At 48.5% G+C, this 18,177-nt stretch overlaps 1 protein-coding gene across 1 annotated transcript in view; it reads right to left on the reverse strand.

Moving 5' to 3' along the window:
- Positions 1–479: 479 nt before the first annotated feature.
- Positions 480–18,177, reverse strand: part of LOC144601449 (uncharacterized) — a 34,040-nt gene continuing 16,342 nt past the window's right edge. The window contains exons 3-5 of the mRNA XM_078413582.1: positions 6,542–6,582; positions 4,929–4,948; positions 480–1,353 (exon numbers count right to left, since the gene is read on the reverse strand). Of these exons, the coding sequence (XP_078269708.1) occupies positions 480–1,353; positions 4,929–4,948; positions 6,542–6,582 (935 nt within the window). The remainder of the gene's footprint in view (positions 1,354–4,928; positions 4,949–6,541; positions 6,583–18,177) is intronic.

The raw sequence follows: 18,177 nt of genomic DNA on the forward strand, positions 1-18,177 counted from the left end.
GGATGCCCCAGGAATAATCCGAGCTGGAGCTTTTACACTCCTGCAATAAAACCCACATTGTTGTATTCATAATGTTAGCCCTCCTCCTGCACCTATTGTCTATTGGCTATGAATAGGACCAGACCTTAAATAGACAGAAGACAACCTAGATCAAGGTCTTTTTTTCAACATTTCTCCAGAACATTGGAATTTGTTGGAGTATTAAAAAAGACTTTTAAACCGGTATATGGGGAGGAAAAGAATAGAGGGACATTGGCCAAACATGGGCAGGTCTTCCTGGGCGAGTTGGGCCAAAGGGACTGTTTTTGTGCTATATGACTATGATTAGACATTAAATAGACAGCACACTTGATGATCAAGATCTACAGGATTTATTCAGCATTTGCCTCCAACATTAACATCCAGCCCAGATACTGGGACTGTAAACACCAGCAGAATTAACTCGAGCTGGGACGGTGAACGTGATCTCACTGTGGACATCATTTACAGCAGCAGAATCCAGCTCCTGCAGTCACTTGTGGACTCGTTGGTGCTTCCAAGGGCGGCTGACTGAGTGAATCCCATCCCGCGTCTAAAACAAGTGAACGGCCTCTCCCCAGTATGAACGTTGTTGGGTCCTCGGGCTGAGGATTCGCACTCAAAACTGCAATGTTTCCCCCCCCAGTGTGACCTCGCTCGTGCGACATCGCAGCGTCAATCCGAGCGAATCTCTTCCCGCACACGGAGCAGGCGAACGGCCTCTCCCCGTTGTGAACCCGCCGGTGCTTCATCAGGGTGGATAAACAGGAGTATCCCGCACTGCACTCCGAGCAGGCGAACGGCCTCTCCCCGGTGTGAACCCGGTGGTGGCTCCTCAGGGCGGATAAACGGGTGTATCTCCCACCGCACTCCGAGCAGGCGAACGGCCTCTCCCCGGTGTGAACCCGCTGGTGCTCCATCAGGGAATTTGAAAAAGGGAAACCTTTCTCACAAACGGCGCAGATGAACGGCCTCTCCCCGCTGTGTATCTGCCGGTGTTGCTTCAGGGAAGACGAGGAAGGGAACCCTTTCCGACACAGGGAGCAGGGGAACGGCTTCTCCCCGGTGTGGCTGCGGCGATGAATCTCCAGTTTGGACGGGTAACTGTACCCCTTCCCGCAGTCCCCACATTTCCACCGTTTCTCCGTGGGTTTTCTCTTGGTTTTCGCCGGTCTGGATCCTCGCCCAATCTCAGAACCCGCGGACGGTTTCTCCCCGCCGAAGCTTTTTGCTTCCACGGCGGAAGGCCGCTGATGTTCAGACCCCGGTGGGTCGAGTGACCCTGGCCGAGCCAGACATGTTGTTTGGGTTGAACTTTCCCCCGATGCCCATACGCTGCAAAATGAATTGAAAACAAAAGCGTCAGGTGTCGATTTACACTTGTTATTGTCACATGTGCCGAGATACAGTGGAAATATTGTTCTGCATGCTATCCAAAGACATCAGTCATAGAAACATAGAAAAATAGGCGCAGGAGTAGGCCATATGGCCCCTCGAGCCAGCACCGTCATTCAATATCGAGGGTATTTATTTCACAAAACGCTGGAGTAACTCAGCAGGTCAGGCAGCATCTCAGGAGAGAAGGAATTGGTGACGTTTCGGGTCGAGACTCTTCTTCAGTCTGACCCATTCCTTCTCTCCTGAGATGCTGTCTGACCTGTTGAGTTACTCCAGCATTTTGTGAAATAAATACCTTCCATTTGTACCAGCATCTGCAGTTATTTTCTTACACCGTCATTCAATATGATCATTTTACATACATAAACACAATCAAGTCAAACTCAGGCACAAGTTATAAACCAAAGTGGACTATACAGAGAGCAGAATATAGTTCCGAGCATTGGACGAAATCTAATGTCCGCAAAGGGGTAGCGGTGAATCGTACAGCGCCATAACTCGTGGAGAAGCCTGATAACAAAGGCGAATATACCGTTCCTGAGTCTGGTAGTATTCATTTCATCTACTGCAACCTCACCAGATGTGGACCGCAATTCGTTGCGAGACCAAACCTAAACTCGGCGACTGTTTCGCTGAACGCTTGCGCTCAGTCCACCAACGCCGACGGAATCTCCCGGTTGCGAACCATTGCAGCTCCCCTTTCCATTCGCACACGGACCTTTCTGCCCTGGGCCTCCTCCGTTGCCTGAGTGAGGCCACACGCAAAAACTGGAGGAGCAGCACTTCATATTTCACTCGGGCAGCTGACAAACCCGGCGACATGAACTTTGAATTCTCTCTATTTTTTCGTCAATTCTGCTGAAACTCCCTTCTTCTCCCATTCCAGTTGTTTAACCATTTCGACAGCTTGCGCAATGTATCCCTCTTGAAATCACACCTTCCCTGACCAACAATTAGCCACCCTGCCTGAGGTAATCTGTTTCTCACCCCCCCCCTCGCACACCGTTCCCATTTTTCTTTAGAAATCCTGCCACACCCGCGGAGTTTCTCCATCACTTCGTGTTTATCTCTGATGATTTCCTTCCTTCCCATTCATATTTCTCCCTCTCTTTAAACGTGAGTTCTAACAGTAGCCGTCCCTCGGAATTTCCCCTCGGAAACACAGACCGACCCTTAACTCACGGCCTTTTTTTTGTTACGCCTGCTGATCTGCACGTATCAACCAATAACTTTGACTACTAAACACATTAAATCCATCGGTCTCGCTATCTCGGTCTGTGCAACAGTTCGCCCTGGTTTATGAGGCGAAAGGTGATAGGAGCAGAATTAGGCCAATCGGCCCATTAATTCTACTCCGCCATTCAATCGTAGCTGATCTATTTCTCCCTCCTAACCCCCTTCTCCCCATAACCCCTTGACACCCCGAATTTAGCCTTAAATCCAGCGTGTTTCACTGCCTGTGGTTCCGGAGTGGAAGTCGGAATCTACGCAGGACGGCCCGCGACTTCTGAGCCCCTGGCAGCTTGTGTGTCCCTGACAGTTTGCCGCGTCCCGGTTCGCTCCCCGGTCGCCCGTTCTCGGCGCATTTCCACTTTGCTCGTCTTGCTCGGGATTGTCCGAGCCCGCGTTGCAAACCCACGCCTTTGTGCAAGTTCCCTCTCCCCGGGAATTTGATTTTGTACCTGCTGCACGTCCGGACATCTCTGAAACAGCGGTTCGTCGAATCAGAAGTTTCAGCAACCGGTGATGGAAACAAAATCAGTGGGTCAGGCGGCATCTCTGCTTGAAATGAACGGGTGAGGTTGAGGTTTTGGGTCGAGGCCATTCTTCAGACTAAAACTAGGCGGCGGGGAGCGGGAGAGAACTGCAGGCGAGAAAAGACCGGAACCTATCAGGACCAGCCACAAATGACCTCGGGCAGGGCGTTGACGCAGTCTATTGTTGGCTGGGGAAGGTGTGATCTCAAGAGAAGAAATGTGGAGAACGGCGGAACTGATTAAACGACTAGGGAAGCGGAAAGGGGGAGGGGGAGAGTATGAGATGAAGTTACTTAAAGTGAGAGAATGCAACGTTCATACCGCTGGGTTGTGAGCAACCCAAGCAGAACACGTCTGAGGAAGGGTCTCGACCCGAAACGTCACCCCATTCCCTCTCTCCTTGATGCTGCCTGACCTGCTGAGTTACTCCAGCATTTTGTGATACCTTCGATTTGTACCAACATCTGCAGTTATTTTCCTACACAAGCAGAACACGAGGAGTTGCTACTCCAATTTATGTGCGGCCTCACTTTGACAGTGGAGGAGACCCAGGACAGATTGGGCAGTGTGGAAATGGGACAGGTGGTTGGAAGGGTTGGCGACTGGGAGACCCCACAGGCCCAGGCGGACCGAGCGTAAGTGTTCAGCTCAACAGTCACCGAGTCTCCGTTTGTTCCCGCCGATGTGCAGGAGCCCTAGAGGAGTGTAGGAAAGAACTACAGATGCTGGTTTAAATCGAAGGTTGAGAAAAAATGCTGGAGCAACTCAGCGGGACAGGCAGCATCTCTGGAGAGAAGGAATGGACGACATTTCGGGTCGAGACGAAACGTCACCCATTCCTTCTCTCCAGAGATGCTGCTTGTCCCGCTGAGTCACATAGAAAATAGGTACAGGAGGAGGCCATTTGGCCCTTCGAGCCAGCACCGTCATTCATTGTGATCATGGCTGATCATCCACAATCAACACTGTTACTCCAACGTTTCGTGTCTACCACGCAGTTAGAGGAGATACATGTGAACCTCTGTCTAACTTGAAAGGACTGCCGGGGTCCCTGGATGGAGTCCAGGGACGAGGTAAAATGACATGTACAAAATCATGAGAGAAATAGATTGGATAGATGCACAAAATAGGTGAATCGAGGACCAGAGGACGTAGGTGAAGGTAAAAAGATTTAATAGGAACATGAGGAGTTACTTTATCACACAAAGGGTGGTGGGTGAATGGAACCAGATGCCAGATGATGTGGTTGAGACAGGGACTAACCCAATATTCAAGAAACAGTTAGATAGGTACGTGGAAAGGGCAGGTTTGGAGGGACATTGACCAAACGCGGGCAAGTTGGGCCAAAGAGCCTGTTTCCACACTGTATCGCTCTATGACAGATTTTGCATCTCCCGCAGTGGTTGGGGAAAGCACGTGGGGAGGCGGTGGCATGGGATGAGTGAACTACGGAGTTATGAACGGAGCGTTACCTGCGCAAGGTGGAAAGGAGTGGAAATGGGAAGATGTGTTTATAGTGGGATTCCTTAGGAGGTGGAGGTCAATGTCAGAAGATAACGTAAGAGATGCGGAGGTCAGTGGGGTGAAAGACGAGGACCAGGGGAACTCTATCCATGTTGCCTCTTCGGGGCGGGGGAGGGGCGAAAACAGAACTATCAGACACAGAGGAGACACCTGTGAGGGTCTGGAGGGATTCGAATGTAGGGAAGAGCATTTTTGCAAGAGGCAGAGTGTGAAGAAGTATAATCCTCATACCTGAAGGAGTCGGAAGTCATCTATCCCTGAATTTCTTATCCCAGATACGGGAGGGGGAGGGGCCTCGTCGCAGTCCTCGCCCAGCTAGAGAGATAGACTCGTAATCCTAATATCCTCTGCTTCTTCCACCGCCTTTTACTGATCGAAGAGATATGACATGAACACAGGCTCATTGGCCCAATGAGTGCACGTCGACTCCGGTCCGGCCGTCGGTCACATGCCTTGTTAGACCCGTAACACACATAGAGCGGTTTCTGGACCGCTGCGGATTGTGGGCCGGATAGCCGCCATTGATCCCTTTCACCAGCAATTTCTCGCCAGTAAGCAAACTAAGAAGGTGGGCGGTTTGCGAGTAGGTTTTGCAGATACTATGTATCGAGAGGGCAAAGATCTGCCAGAACAGTGGGTTAACTGTCCGAGGAAGGAGTTTCTGCCGAAGGGACTGGCCAACACAAGGTTAGGAAAGTTTTAGACGGATATAGACCAAGGTTGGGTCCAAACCTCTCCTGCATTGGTGCAGCACCCCCTCCTCCCCTCCCCCTGCACCCCTTCCCCTGCACCCCTTCCCCCTCCCCTCCCCCTTCGACCACCTCACCCATCCCCTCACCCCTTCCCTCCCCCATCCCCACTTCCCTCCCCAGCCCCTCCCTTCAGCCCTTCCCCATCCATCCCCTTCACCCCTTCCTTCCCCCTCCCCTTCACCCCGACTCCCTCCCTAATCCCCCTCACCCCCACTCCCTCCCCCATCCCCTCCCGACCCCCTCCCTTCCCCCTCGGCTCCCTCAGCCCAACCGTGGACCCGTTGCCGGACGGGGAGTGCCCCGGTGGCCGTAGGTGGGCAAGGGGCACTGACCTCGGCCCCGTTTCTCCTGCGGGCCAGGCGTGGAGCCGAAGCGTCTCCTGCAGCTCGGCTGCAAACTGCGGGGAGCGGCAGCATGGAGCCGTTGCCGGGCGAGAAGTGTCTCCCGGGGCCGTGGGTGGGGCGAGAGTGGAAAAGGAGAAGGCACTGACCTCAGCCCCATTTTTTCCTGCAGACCGGGCGTGGGGCCGAAGCTTCTGCTGCTGCTCGGCTGCAACCGGTGGGGACGGCCATCTTGTGGATCCTCTACCGCGCGCTGCAGCACGGGAGGAAGGTCAGGCGCGGGGCAAGCCGGGACTCACACCAGTCCTCTCGTGGGGGGGACGGGGACGCTTTTATTAAATGTAGTTTAGAAAAACAGCATTAAAATAGACACTTTGCCCCACTGAGTTCACACTGACCTTTGATCAACCTTTCCCACTCGTTCTGTTATTCTACTTTATCATCCATTCCTAACACACCTAGGGCAACTTACAGAGGTCAATTCATCTACAAACCTGTCCGTCTTTTGGCACGTGTGAAAAAAGCGGAGAACGTGACGAAAAACCACGCAGTTAGAGGGGAAACGCAAACTCCACACTGCCCTGTTTCAACGCTGTATGACTATGACCAGACATTAAATAGACAGCACACTTGATGAAAAAGATAGAGGATTTATTCAGCATTTGCCTGGAATATTAAAATCCAGCCCAGCTACAGGGGCTGGAAACAACAGCAGAATTAATCTGGGCTGGGACGGAGAACGTGGTCCAACCATGGACATCATTATCAGGAGCAGCTGTTGTAGTCTGTGGCCTATTAGAAAAAACAGGCAGACAACCGAATTCATTTAACCACTTTATTCTACTCACCCAGGTGGGAGAGAGTCTAGAAACCGAAGCGTTTAGAAACGCTTAGGAAGCCAGTGTAGTCTCTCTCTCCGAATGCTCACAATTATACACATTTTATACCCTTAATACATGTGCCAGTACATTTCCGTTGCTACCTTATATGGCAAGTTTTACAATGTCCTATAAATCTTTATGTGTCTTTCGGGACCTCCGTGTCCGTTGTGTCCATCGTGACCTCTTCTTTCTTGGGAACAAAGGGCAGTCCATATGGCAAAATGTTCTTCTTAACACTTCAAAGGATGGCTAACCATCAAAGCCTTAAAGCCAGTTGCCCATATCAAAGGATGGTCAACCATCAAAGCCTTAAAGCCAGTTGCCCATATCAAAGGATGCACTTAGCCATAAACCGTGCTTCCATGCTGACAACGGGATGTCCTGGCAACATAATCGAGCTGGAGCTTTTACACCTTTTTTACACCCCTGCAATAAAACCCATATGGCCACATTTGTAATTTGAGCCCTTACACAACAGCAGCAGAATCCAGCTCCTGCAGTCACTTGTGGACTCGCTGGTGCTTCCACAGCCGGCTGACTGAGTGAACCCCTTCCCTCATCTAAAACAGGTGAACGTTGTTGAGCCCTCGGGCTGAATAATCAAGCAAATCCCTTGCCACTGCAAACGGCAGGGTTTCTGCACAATGTGAACTTGCTGGTGTGGCACCAAACATGTCAATCAGAGCGAATCCCTTCCCATACATGGAGCAGGAAATGGAATGGAATACCTTATTGTCACATGTGACTAGGCACAGTGAGATTCTTTGCTTGCATACACAATGTATACAAATAGCAGCCACCTACGCACGGTGGCGCAGCGGTAGAGTTGCTGCCTTACAGCGAATGCAGCGCCGGAGACTCAGGTTCGATCCTGACTACGGGCGCCGTCTGTATGGAGTTTGTACGTTCTCCCCGTGACCTGCGTGGGTTTTCTCCGAGATCTTCGGTTTCCTCCCACACTCCAAAGACGTGCAGGTTTGTAGGTTAATTGACTGGGTAAATGTAAAAATTGTCCCTTGTGTGTGTAGGATAGTGTTAATGTGCGGGGATCACTGGGCGGCGTGGACTTGGTGGGCCGAAAGGGCCTGTTTCCGCGCTGTAGAATCTAAATCTAAAAATCTAAATCTACTGCACTGACAAAGTTACAAAGCGTCGCTGGCTCTTCCTTTTGTTTTCTCCCCTCCCTCCCCACCCAGTGTTTCCCACACGCTTGTTCTCCCACCCTCCCAAATTGTCCAATGTGCTTCCCCTCCCCCTCATGGTGGTCCTCCACGCTCTCGTCCCACGGGGCTTCACCACTGCCAAGGCCCCATCGTCTAGAAGCTTCACCGCTGCCGCCGCTTCACCACCGCCGAAGCCTCACCGCTGTCGACGCCCCATTTCACGCCTCCATGGTGCCGACCCGAGCCACAGCCATGGGCTCCGCCAGCCCTCCACCAACCCGGACTCCGACCCGCGAGGCCCGACTCCTCCATTCAATCTGCAAGGCCCAGGCCGGGCCCCGATCCAGGCTACTACGCAGCGATCCGAGAGGCATCGAGTCCACGGCGCCTCAACAAAGGGCTCTGGCCGCGTTCCCAGTCCACAGCCGCGGCCCGTTGGGAAGCCTTCTGGTCATCTGGAACCCAGAGAGAGTCTGTCCGCCGCACGTCTGCCTCGGCAATTAATAACCATAGCATGTGCCTGGCAACTGACCAACAAATGGACCTGTGGACACATGCTGGATGCAGGATGCTCAGGCAGCATCACTGGAGAGAAGGAACTGGTGGGTTCCTCAGTCTGAAGAAGGATCTCGACCCGAAATCAGGAATACGAGGGTGACAAGGAACCCTGGACACGTCCGATCCCCACAGCCCCACAGGCAGAGCCACCGGCTGCGGTGGTGCCAGTCCCGGTTCTACCCTCCCGCCAGGATATTCGGGACTACCCCCCCGATTATGAGGCAGCATCAGGGAATATGGATAGGTCCCAGACAACCGTTGGTGAAAGGGTTAAGTTGCGCCACGAACAAGAATCCGCACGATCGGCGCTAGAGATTGAGGATACTGCCCACCCTAGCCTTTTTCAGTACACCTCATTCTGCCCAGCAGGCTGAATTATTTGCCCTCACGCGGACCTGCCACCTTTGCGTTGACCAACATGCTAATATTTACACCGACTCACGATATGCTTTTGGGGTTGCACATGATTTTGGTACCCTCTGGCAGCGCAGGGGCTTTTTGACTGCAGAAGGCACTCCTATTAAAATTGCCCTGTTTGTCCGAAATCTACTAGCAAGTTTAACACTCCCGAAAACCTTGGTTGTCATTAAATGTAATTCGCATACATCTGTCAAGGATCCCATTTCTTTCGGGAATGCATTGGCTGACACATTGGCATGCACAGAGGCTCTGACCCCTACCATTTTAGTTTCTTCAGGTGAACAACAGCAGATTTCTGCAACTACCGCTATGCCCAGTGTTTCGGAATTCTGCCAGCTTCAGGGGGACGCCACCAAGGTTGAGAGACACCAGTGGAGCCAGGATGGGTGTTCCCCTCGCGAATCTGACTCGCTTTGGGTTACTGCCTCTGGCAAAGTTTGTGTCCCTAACGCGCTTTTACCTGTTTTGTTGCATTATGTGCACTCTCTTACCTCTGCTGGTAAGAGGGGAATGTTGGATGTAATAAATGCTACATGGTATCACCCCAAAATACATTGGGGTTTACAAATTGATTTTATTGAATTGCCACGTGTACATAGTTATAAGTATTGCTTAGTTATTGTTGATGTGTTTAGTTGATGGATTGATTTTGCTATTGATGTTGCTATTTTGCTATTGTTACTCCCGCTATTAGGGGAGGTGCACTCAAGATCTATATGGGATTGTGGTCAATCTGTATTTACTCCATGACATTTATGTAAAGACGATCAGATGATATGCAGAGGAGGCAATGGCACAATACCCTGGAAGGCAGAAAGAATAGGACCCTGCACAGAATGATTTAATGAGACCAGAGCTAAACAATTGAGAGACCAGGCCTATTGGGTTGTACCCTGTGGACATGCTTTGTGCCAGTTTAATTTCCAATGCCTGACAGATGAATTTAGTTTTCCATGCAAGAAGCAGCAGCCGTATCAGGGTTAGTCTAGACGAACTCGAGGGTTACATCAGTCGTCCCTACGAGAAGAGATGAGGGGAAGAATAGACTGGAGACGGGACTCTTGCAGTAGAACGCAGGAGAGCTTTACATGTCCAGCCAACACAGCATGCGCAGTAGGGAAGTATGAAGTACAATGCCCTGAGGGGTGCGGAGGGTATGCAGCAAAAGGACAACTAATGGTTATTACACATAACCAAGGAAAGGTCAATTTGACCACTAAATGGAGCGTAAGCATGACTTGTGAAAGAGGAAGTGGAACCGCATGGTTGAGTAATCAAACTGCGTTAAGGGAATGGAGCAGAAAGGGCTGGAACGGCTGGGGGCAGGTAGCAGCACTTACATTCTGAAGAAAGATGATTGGCTGGCGTGTACCAATGCCACCCGGATAGAAGGAAGGCACCCCCTAGTAATAATCTGGTCAGTACGAGAGACTACCCAGGAAAAATCCAATGAAGGACATTTAAGACGAATGTATACAACTTGTACCCCAATGGTTAGATCCCCGAATGTGTTAAATTTGACCGTCAGGATAGAATATGAATCCAGGAAGCAGAGCGAATGTAACATTTCTGACATTACAATGGAGGTGTAGGAACTGGAATAGGAACGTTAAATTCCTTCGATATAGAGACCCTACAAAATAAGATATAGACAGGAGGAGGATTGATGGGAGAAGGAATAAAACTACGAAATGCTTGGGATAAAGGATTACAAGAAATGCAATTTTCAGGATGGTTATCTGATGTAATGACTTGGAGACAGAATGAAGAGGTAGAAAAAGAACTGGAAAGGGTAATGCAGAATCAAACGGAGTTAAATTCGAATTACACCCACTGTATGAGGAAAGAAATAGTGCCGAGGTTTGGACTACTGTGTACATTGAGCACTTTGGACAATGGACCCTATTTTACAGCCAAAGTTAATGAGGAAATGTGCGAACAGTTAAATATCCGCCAGCAGTTCCACTGCGTACATCATCCACAAGCTGCAGGTATAGTGGAACGAGCAAATGGCACACTATGAAATAAATTGGCCTTGTACTTTGGAAAAATTGGAGGTTACACGGGAATTTTGTTTTTGTCTTTCAGTCCAGGTATTTTTAAATTCATGTTACAAGTTGACAAAGCTTTTAATCAGGCGTAGCAACTTCATGGTGAACTATTTTATGGATAACACCTTTCCTTACTCCTATTCCGTGCAGTAAATAAATTGACTTATTTACTGCCTAGTATTGAGAGCGATAACCATTTGCTCGGAGGGTGAGCACCAGGTCTGCCCGGTTCTTTTTGAATCACTCACAGAGCCCTGGCTCCAATAATTGGTGTACGGATTATGATAACCGATCAGATGACTGTGGATTTCAGTGTTTTAATGGGTGGTCCTTGAGACCCTATCTTAATCAAACACAGGAGAATTGGCCCCGGATACAAGTTAATTCTCCTCATGACTCTCCAGAAACACCAATAAATACAACTTGTTTCTGTAGAATGGGATCTAGACCAAATGAAGTTAGCCTGTCTGTGGGATTCAGCACATGCACCCATATCAGTACTGCAGTTCCCCCAAGACCTCTTAATGGGACTTACTTAATATGTGGGAGCTGGGCATATGTCTGGTTACCAGGACTTTCGCCATGGTATGATCAGGGATCTTATGAGACCTGAACAGGGTGCTGTTATCTAGCTTTTGTAATCCCACATTTACGAATTATAAATCACCCTCTACAACATCCAGAGTGGTGCTCTAAACGAGCTGTATCGGAGTTTGAGAGGTTTTTGTGGATAATATTCTCGAGATGGGGAACCGCTCGGGCGGGAACTGAAATTAGAAACTTAGCTAGTGCCCTGGAACAATTAACAAATTGTACTGCTGATGGACTGTACGAGACTCAGGAACAAATAGGCCAGCTAACAACTGAAATGATGGCCCTGCGTCTTGTCGCTCTCCAGAATCGTATGGCCCTAGATTTCCTGCTAGCCAAGAAGGGGGCACCTGTGCTATGATAGAGCAAGAATTTTGTACATTTGTACCAGATGTATCCTCTAATATCACCAATATCGCGGGGCATGTGAAGGAGGTTATAGAAAGAGCGTTTAGCGTTTGAGCCCTCTGAGGGGGTGCTGTGAACTGTTTATGTATGTGCTGTTATGTTTGTGTGCCATTGTATGTATGTTCTTAGTACCTGAACTGATGTACAGCGCTTTGGTCAATGTGGGTTGTTGTTAAATGTGCTATACAAATAAAATTGACTTGGCTTGACTAGGAAAATAGGGGCAGATTTAGCTCAAAATCAAATTAATGCTTCAGGATGGGATGGGTTTGGTTTAGGATATTTGTGGGGGCCGATTCTCCATTATGGCAGTATCGTTGTGTTAATTGTTGTGATTCTGTTAATCTGTTATTGCTTCGGTCCATGTATATGCCAAATATTTGTCAATCGGCCACTTTAAAAGACTTTAAAAGACTGTGATTATAGTATAATCAAAGAGCGAATGCAGCAATGTGGGTTTTATTGCAGGGGTGTAAAAGCTCCAGCTCGGATTATTCCTGGGGCATCCTGTTGTCAGCAAGGAAGCGACGTTTATGGCTGATCGTATCCTCTGATATCAGCAACAGGCCTCAAAGCTTTGAAGTGTTAAGAAGAACATCTTGCCATATGGACTGCCCTTTGTTCCCAAGAAAGAAGAGGTCACGATGGACACGACGGACACGGAGGTCCCAATAGTCAATAGACAATAGGTGCTGGAGGAGGCCATTCGGCCCTTCGAGCCAGCACCGCTGTTGTAGTTCGTGCCCTATGAACAGAATAGTCAGACAACCGAATTCGTATAACCTCTTTATTCTACTCACCCAGGTGGGAGAGAGTCTAGAAACCGGAGCGTTTAGAAACACTCAGGAAGCTAGTGTAGTCTCTCTCTCCGAATGCTAACAATTACACATATTTATACCCAAAATACATGTGCCAGTACATTTCCTGTTGCTACCTTATATGGCAAGTTTTACAATGTCCTATAAATCTTTATGTGCCCTTCAGGACCCCATGTCCTCCGTGTCCTGTGTGACCTACATGTCCTTGGTATTCCCAGGACCAAAGAACAGTCGATATGACCAAATGTTCGCCTTAACCATCAAAGCATGGTTAAGCATCAAAGCCTTAAAGCCAGTTACCCATATCAAAGGATGGTCAACCATCAAAAGCCTTAAAGCCAGTTACCCATATCAAAGGATGGTCAACCATCAAAGGATGCACTTAGCCATAAACCATGCCTCCATGTTGACAACAGGATGTCCTGGCAACATAATCGAGCTGGAGCTTTTACACCCCTGCAATAAAACCCATATGGCGAAATGTCGAATGTTTAACCCCTTACATTCCCCTCTTTGATTATACTATAATCACCGTTTGTGTTGTTTTCTTTTTCTTTTTAAATTGACCGATTAACAAGTAGTTGGCGTATACATGGACCAAAACAATAACAAATTAACAGAATCACTACAATTAACAGAAAGATACTGCCATAATGGAAAATCGGCCCCCACAAATATCCTAAACCAAACCAATCCCATCTGGAAGCATTAATTTGATTTTGGGCTAAATCTGCTCCTATTTTCCTAGTCAAGCCAAGTCAATTTTATTTGTATAGCACATTTAAAAACAACCCACATTGACCAAAGCGCTGTACATCAGTTCAGGTACTAAGAACATACATACAATGGCACACAAACATAACAGCATATACATAAACAGTTCACAGCGCCCCCTCAGAGGGCTCAAACACTAAATGCTCTTTCTATAACCTCCTTCACATGCCCTGCGATATTGGTGATATTAGAGGATACATCTGGTACAAATGTACAACATTCTTGCCCTATCATAGCACAAGTATCCCCTTTCTCGGCTAACAGGAAATCTAGAGCCATACGATTCTGGAGAGCGACAAGACGCAGGGCCATCATTCCAGTTGTTAACTGGCCTATTTGTTCCTGAGTCTCATACAGTCCATCAGCAGTACAATTTGCTAATTGTTCCAGGGCACTAGCTAAGTTTCAAATTTCAGTTCCCGCCCGAGCGGTTCCCCATCTCGGGAATATTATCCACCAAAACCTCTCAAACTCCGATACAGCTCGTTTAGAGCGCCACTCTGGATGCTGTTGAGGATGATTTATGATTCGTAAATGTGGGATTACAAAAGCTAGATGACAGCACCCTGTCCAGGTCTCATAAGATCCCCGATCATACCGTGGCGAAAGTCCTGGTAACCAGACATATGCTCAGCTCCCACATATTAAGTAAGTCCCATTGAGAGGCCTTGGGGGAACTGCAGTACTGATATGGGTGCATGTGCTGAATCCCACAGACAGGCTCCATTTGGTCTAGATCCCATTCTACAGAAACAAGTTGTATTTATTGGTGTTTCTGGAGAGTCATGAGGAGAATTAACTTGTATCCGGGGCCAATTCTCCTGTGTTTGATTAAGATAGGGTCTCAAGAACCACCCATTAAAACATTGATATCCACAGTCATCTGATTGGTTGTCATAATCCGTACACCAATTATTGGGGCCAGGGCTCTGTGAGTGATTAAAAAAGAACCGGGCAGACCTGACTTCACTCAGAGTGAAGGGGACCGGGTAAAGAGGCATCATGCTTTTTCCATGTGTTGAAACCTGGGGCGCACACCCAACAGGCAGACTGTTCCACCTGTGAAGCATATGTCTGACATAAACGATTGGTTTGCTTGGTTGATTGGTCAAACGATTGGTTAGCCGGAGATCCGAGGTTCGTCCTTCTATCTGACTACCGAGGGTCAATATAATCCACAATCCCATCTTAGCCTCCTGTTGTCCCGTGGTTTCTGGGCGTCTCGGACCTGAGAATGCTAGGCTGATAAAGATTGGGTTAATAATTTCATTTATTCAATTAAACGCTCATCCAGGTCGTACAGTTCATGGAGGTTGATGCATCCCTCTCCCTCCATCCCCCAAGGGGTTCGGAGTGGTTTCCTGTATAATACCTCAGCTGGGGTTAATCCTGTAGTAGAGTGGGGTTATACGCATAGAGGTTTTCTAAATGTGGTCCTCAGGCATTGAATAAATGAAAAGCAAAATACTTCCTTTAAATATCTTATGTACCCACTGACCCAAGTAAATAGGCTTCAAAGGCTAATTTATCAACTAAGCTAGTACAAAAATGGGAAGGGTCCACAATTCCAGCACAATTGTAATCTTCAATTCATTCTCAAATATTTAATTCATCCAGTTAAAAAAAACAAATGTTGAAATGTGAAGCCAAAGATACAGTTCCCAGTTCGTTTAGACCATCTACACTAGTCCAGCAGTCTTGTGCTCAAATTTCCTTCTTTGTTATATCCCTGTATGAAGGGGTATCTCAATGAGAAATGCTGGAGCCATAAACCGTGCCTCCATGTTGACAACAGGATGTCCTGGCAACATAACCGAGCTGGAGCTTTTACACCTTTTTTACACCCCTGCAATAAAACCCATATGGCGAAATGTCGAATGTTTAACCCCTTACACCGCCATATGTCCCGAAAGACACATAAAGATTTATAGGGCATTGTAAACTTGCCATATAAGGCAGTGATGGAAAAATACTGGCACATGTATTTAGGGTATAAAAGGGGTGTAAATGTAAGCTATCGGGGAGAGAGACTACACTAGCTTCCTGAGCATTTCTTAATGCTTCGGTAACTAGACTCTCTTCCACCTGGGTGAGTAGAATAAAGAGGTTAAACGAATTCGGTTGTCTGCCTGTTTTTTCTAATAGGCCACGGACTACAACATCAGGCCCTGGGGATTTATCAACCTTCAGTCCCATCAGTCTACCCAACACCATTTCCTGCCTAATGTGAATTCTCCTCAGTTCCTCCATCACCCTAGGATCTCTAGACACTAGAACATCTGGAAGATTGTTTATGTCTTCCTTGGTGATAGATAGCAGAGATAGATAGATTCTTGATTAGTAAGGGTGTCAGAGGTTATGGGGAGAAGGCAGGAGAATGGGATTAGGAGGGAGAGATAGATTAGCCATGATTGAATGGCAGAACAGACAGGGTCAGTCTCCCTCCCCCCCCCCCCCCCCTCCCCCCGTTATCTGGGCAATGAATATCAGGGATAGGTTACTCAAACTTCTGATCGGGTTCCAGAGTTCTGCAGACGCGAAGAAGGTATAAAACGAGAGTCTCAGAGAGGGAATTGCACAAAGACATGGGTTTGGAAAGTGGCCTCAGAGAAACACGAGGAAGACCAGTGAAGAGCAACACGGAGAGAACGGGTGGCTAGAGAACGAAACAGGATACTACAAATGATCCAAAGTTGTCAGGGGCACAGAGGTCGTCCTGCAGAGATTGCGGCTTCCACCCCGGAACCACAGGTAGTGAATTAAATGTAATCGAGGGTGAACTGTTGCACAGACCGAGCGAACAATATTAATGTTCTCCAGAGATGCCAGACCCACTGAGTTACTCCAGCACTTTGTGTTCCACTCAAGATTTCAGCATTTGTAGGTCCTTGAGTCACCGTTATCATCTATCTTCTTCATTAACCGATTCCGGCTTCTGTATTCCTGATTATCACCCTCTCAGCTGTCTCCACCTTCAACCCTCTCCACATCCTCTCCACATATGCCTCCATCTGCCCTTATTTTGTCTAACCCAATCTATCACAGATTAGTCTCTGTCTCCCAACTCCACTCCTCTGCTGCCTGACTCTATCTGCCTATCGCTCTTCACTTCTCCTATGATCCACTGGCCCCTGTCTCAGTGCACGCCCCCTCCCCCCCCCCCTTCATACTTGCTATCCTCCCTCTCCGTCCTTAGTCCCAATTCAGAATTTCAACCTGAAGTGATGACAGTTCCTTTATAATAATAAATCTATATCTACACCTGACGCTCTTGTTTTAATTTCATTTTGCAGCATATCGGCAACAGGAGGAAGTTCAACCCAAACAACATGTCAGGCTCGGCCAGGGTCACTCGACCCACCGGGGTCTGAACATCAGCGACCTTCGGACGTGGAAGCAAAAACCTCCATCCACAGCGTGGAAAAACCGTTCATGGGTTCTAAAATTGGGCGAGGATCCAGACCGGCGAAATCCCAGAGCTGTCACCCCACGAAGAAACTGTGGAAATGTGGGGAATACGGGAAGGGATACAGTTACCGTTCCCAGCTGGAAATTCATCGCCGCAGTCACACCGGAGAGAAGGCGTTCATGTGCTCCATGTGTTGGAAAGGATTCCCTACCACATCTTCCTTGGTGCAATACCAACGGGTTCACACCGGGGAGAGGCAGTTCATCTGCTCCACGTGTGGGAAGAACTTCATCCATGCTCACCATTTGAAGTCACATTGGAAAGTTCACACCAATGAGGTGCCGCTCAACCACCCCGAGTGTGGTCAAGGATTCACTCTTTCAACCAGCTTGAAGAAACACCAGCGTGTTCTTAAGATAATAAGTGATAGGAGCAGAACTCGGCCCATTAAGTGTACTCCGCCATTCAATCATGGCTGATCTATCCAAACCCCATTCTCCTGCCTTCTCCCCTTAACCTCTGACACCCACACTAATCAAGAATCTATCTGCCTTTGCCTTAAATATATCCACTGACTTTGCCTCCACAGCCTTCTGTGGCAAAGAATTTCACAGATTCACCACCCGCTGAGTAAAGATATTTCTCCTCATCTACTTCCTAATTGGATGTCCTTTAATTCTGAGGCTATGACCTCTAGTCCTGGAGTCTCCCACTAGTGGAAACATCCTCACCACATCCACTCTATCCAAGCCTTTCACTACTCTGTATGTTTCAATGAGGTCCCGTGCCCCCCCACATTCTTCTAAACTCCAGCGAGTACAGCCCCTGTGCCGACAAACGCCCATCATAGGTTGTATAAGAAAATAACTGCAGATGCTGGTACAAATCGATTTAGTATACCTGGACTATCTCTGACATCTCCCTCCCGTTTCTGGACCTCACCATCTCCATCGCAGGAGACAGACTAGTGACGGACATTTACTATAAACCCACTGACTCGCACAGCTATCTTGACTACACTTCTTCCCACCCAGTCCCCTGCAAAAAGTCTATCCCCTACTCCCAATTCCTCCGTCTACGCCGCATCTGCGCCCGGGATGAGGTGTTTCACACTAGGGCTTCTGAGATGTCCTCGTTCTTCAGGAAACGGGGCTTCCCCATCTCCATTATAGATGAGGCTCTCACTAGGGTCTCCTACATCCCGCAGCTCCGCTCTTGCTCCCCCTCCCCCCACTCGCAACAAGGACAGAATCCCCCTCGTTCTCACCTTCCACCCCACCAGCCAGCGGATCCAACATATCATCCACCAACATT

The sequence above is a fragment of the Rhinoraja longicauda genome, chromosome 16, assembly GCF_053455715.1.
Source record: "Rhinoraja longicauda isolate Sanriku21f chromosome 16, sRhiLon1.1, whole genome shotgun sequence".
Classification (NCBI taxonomy): Eukaryota; Metazoa; Chordata; class Chondrichthyes; order Rajiformes; family Arhynchobatidae; genus Rhinoraja; species Rhinoraja longicauda.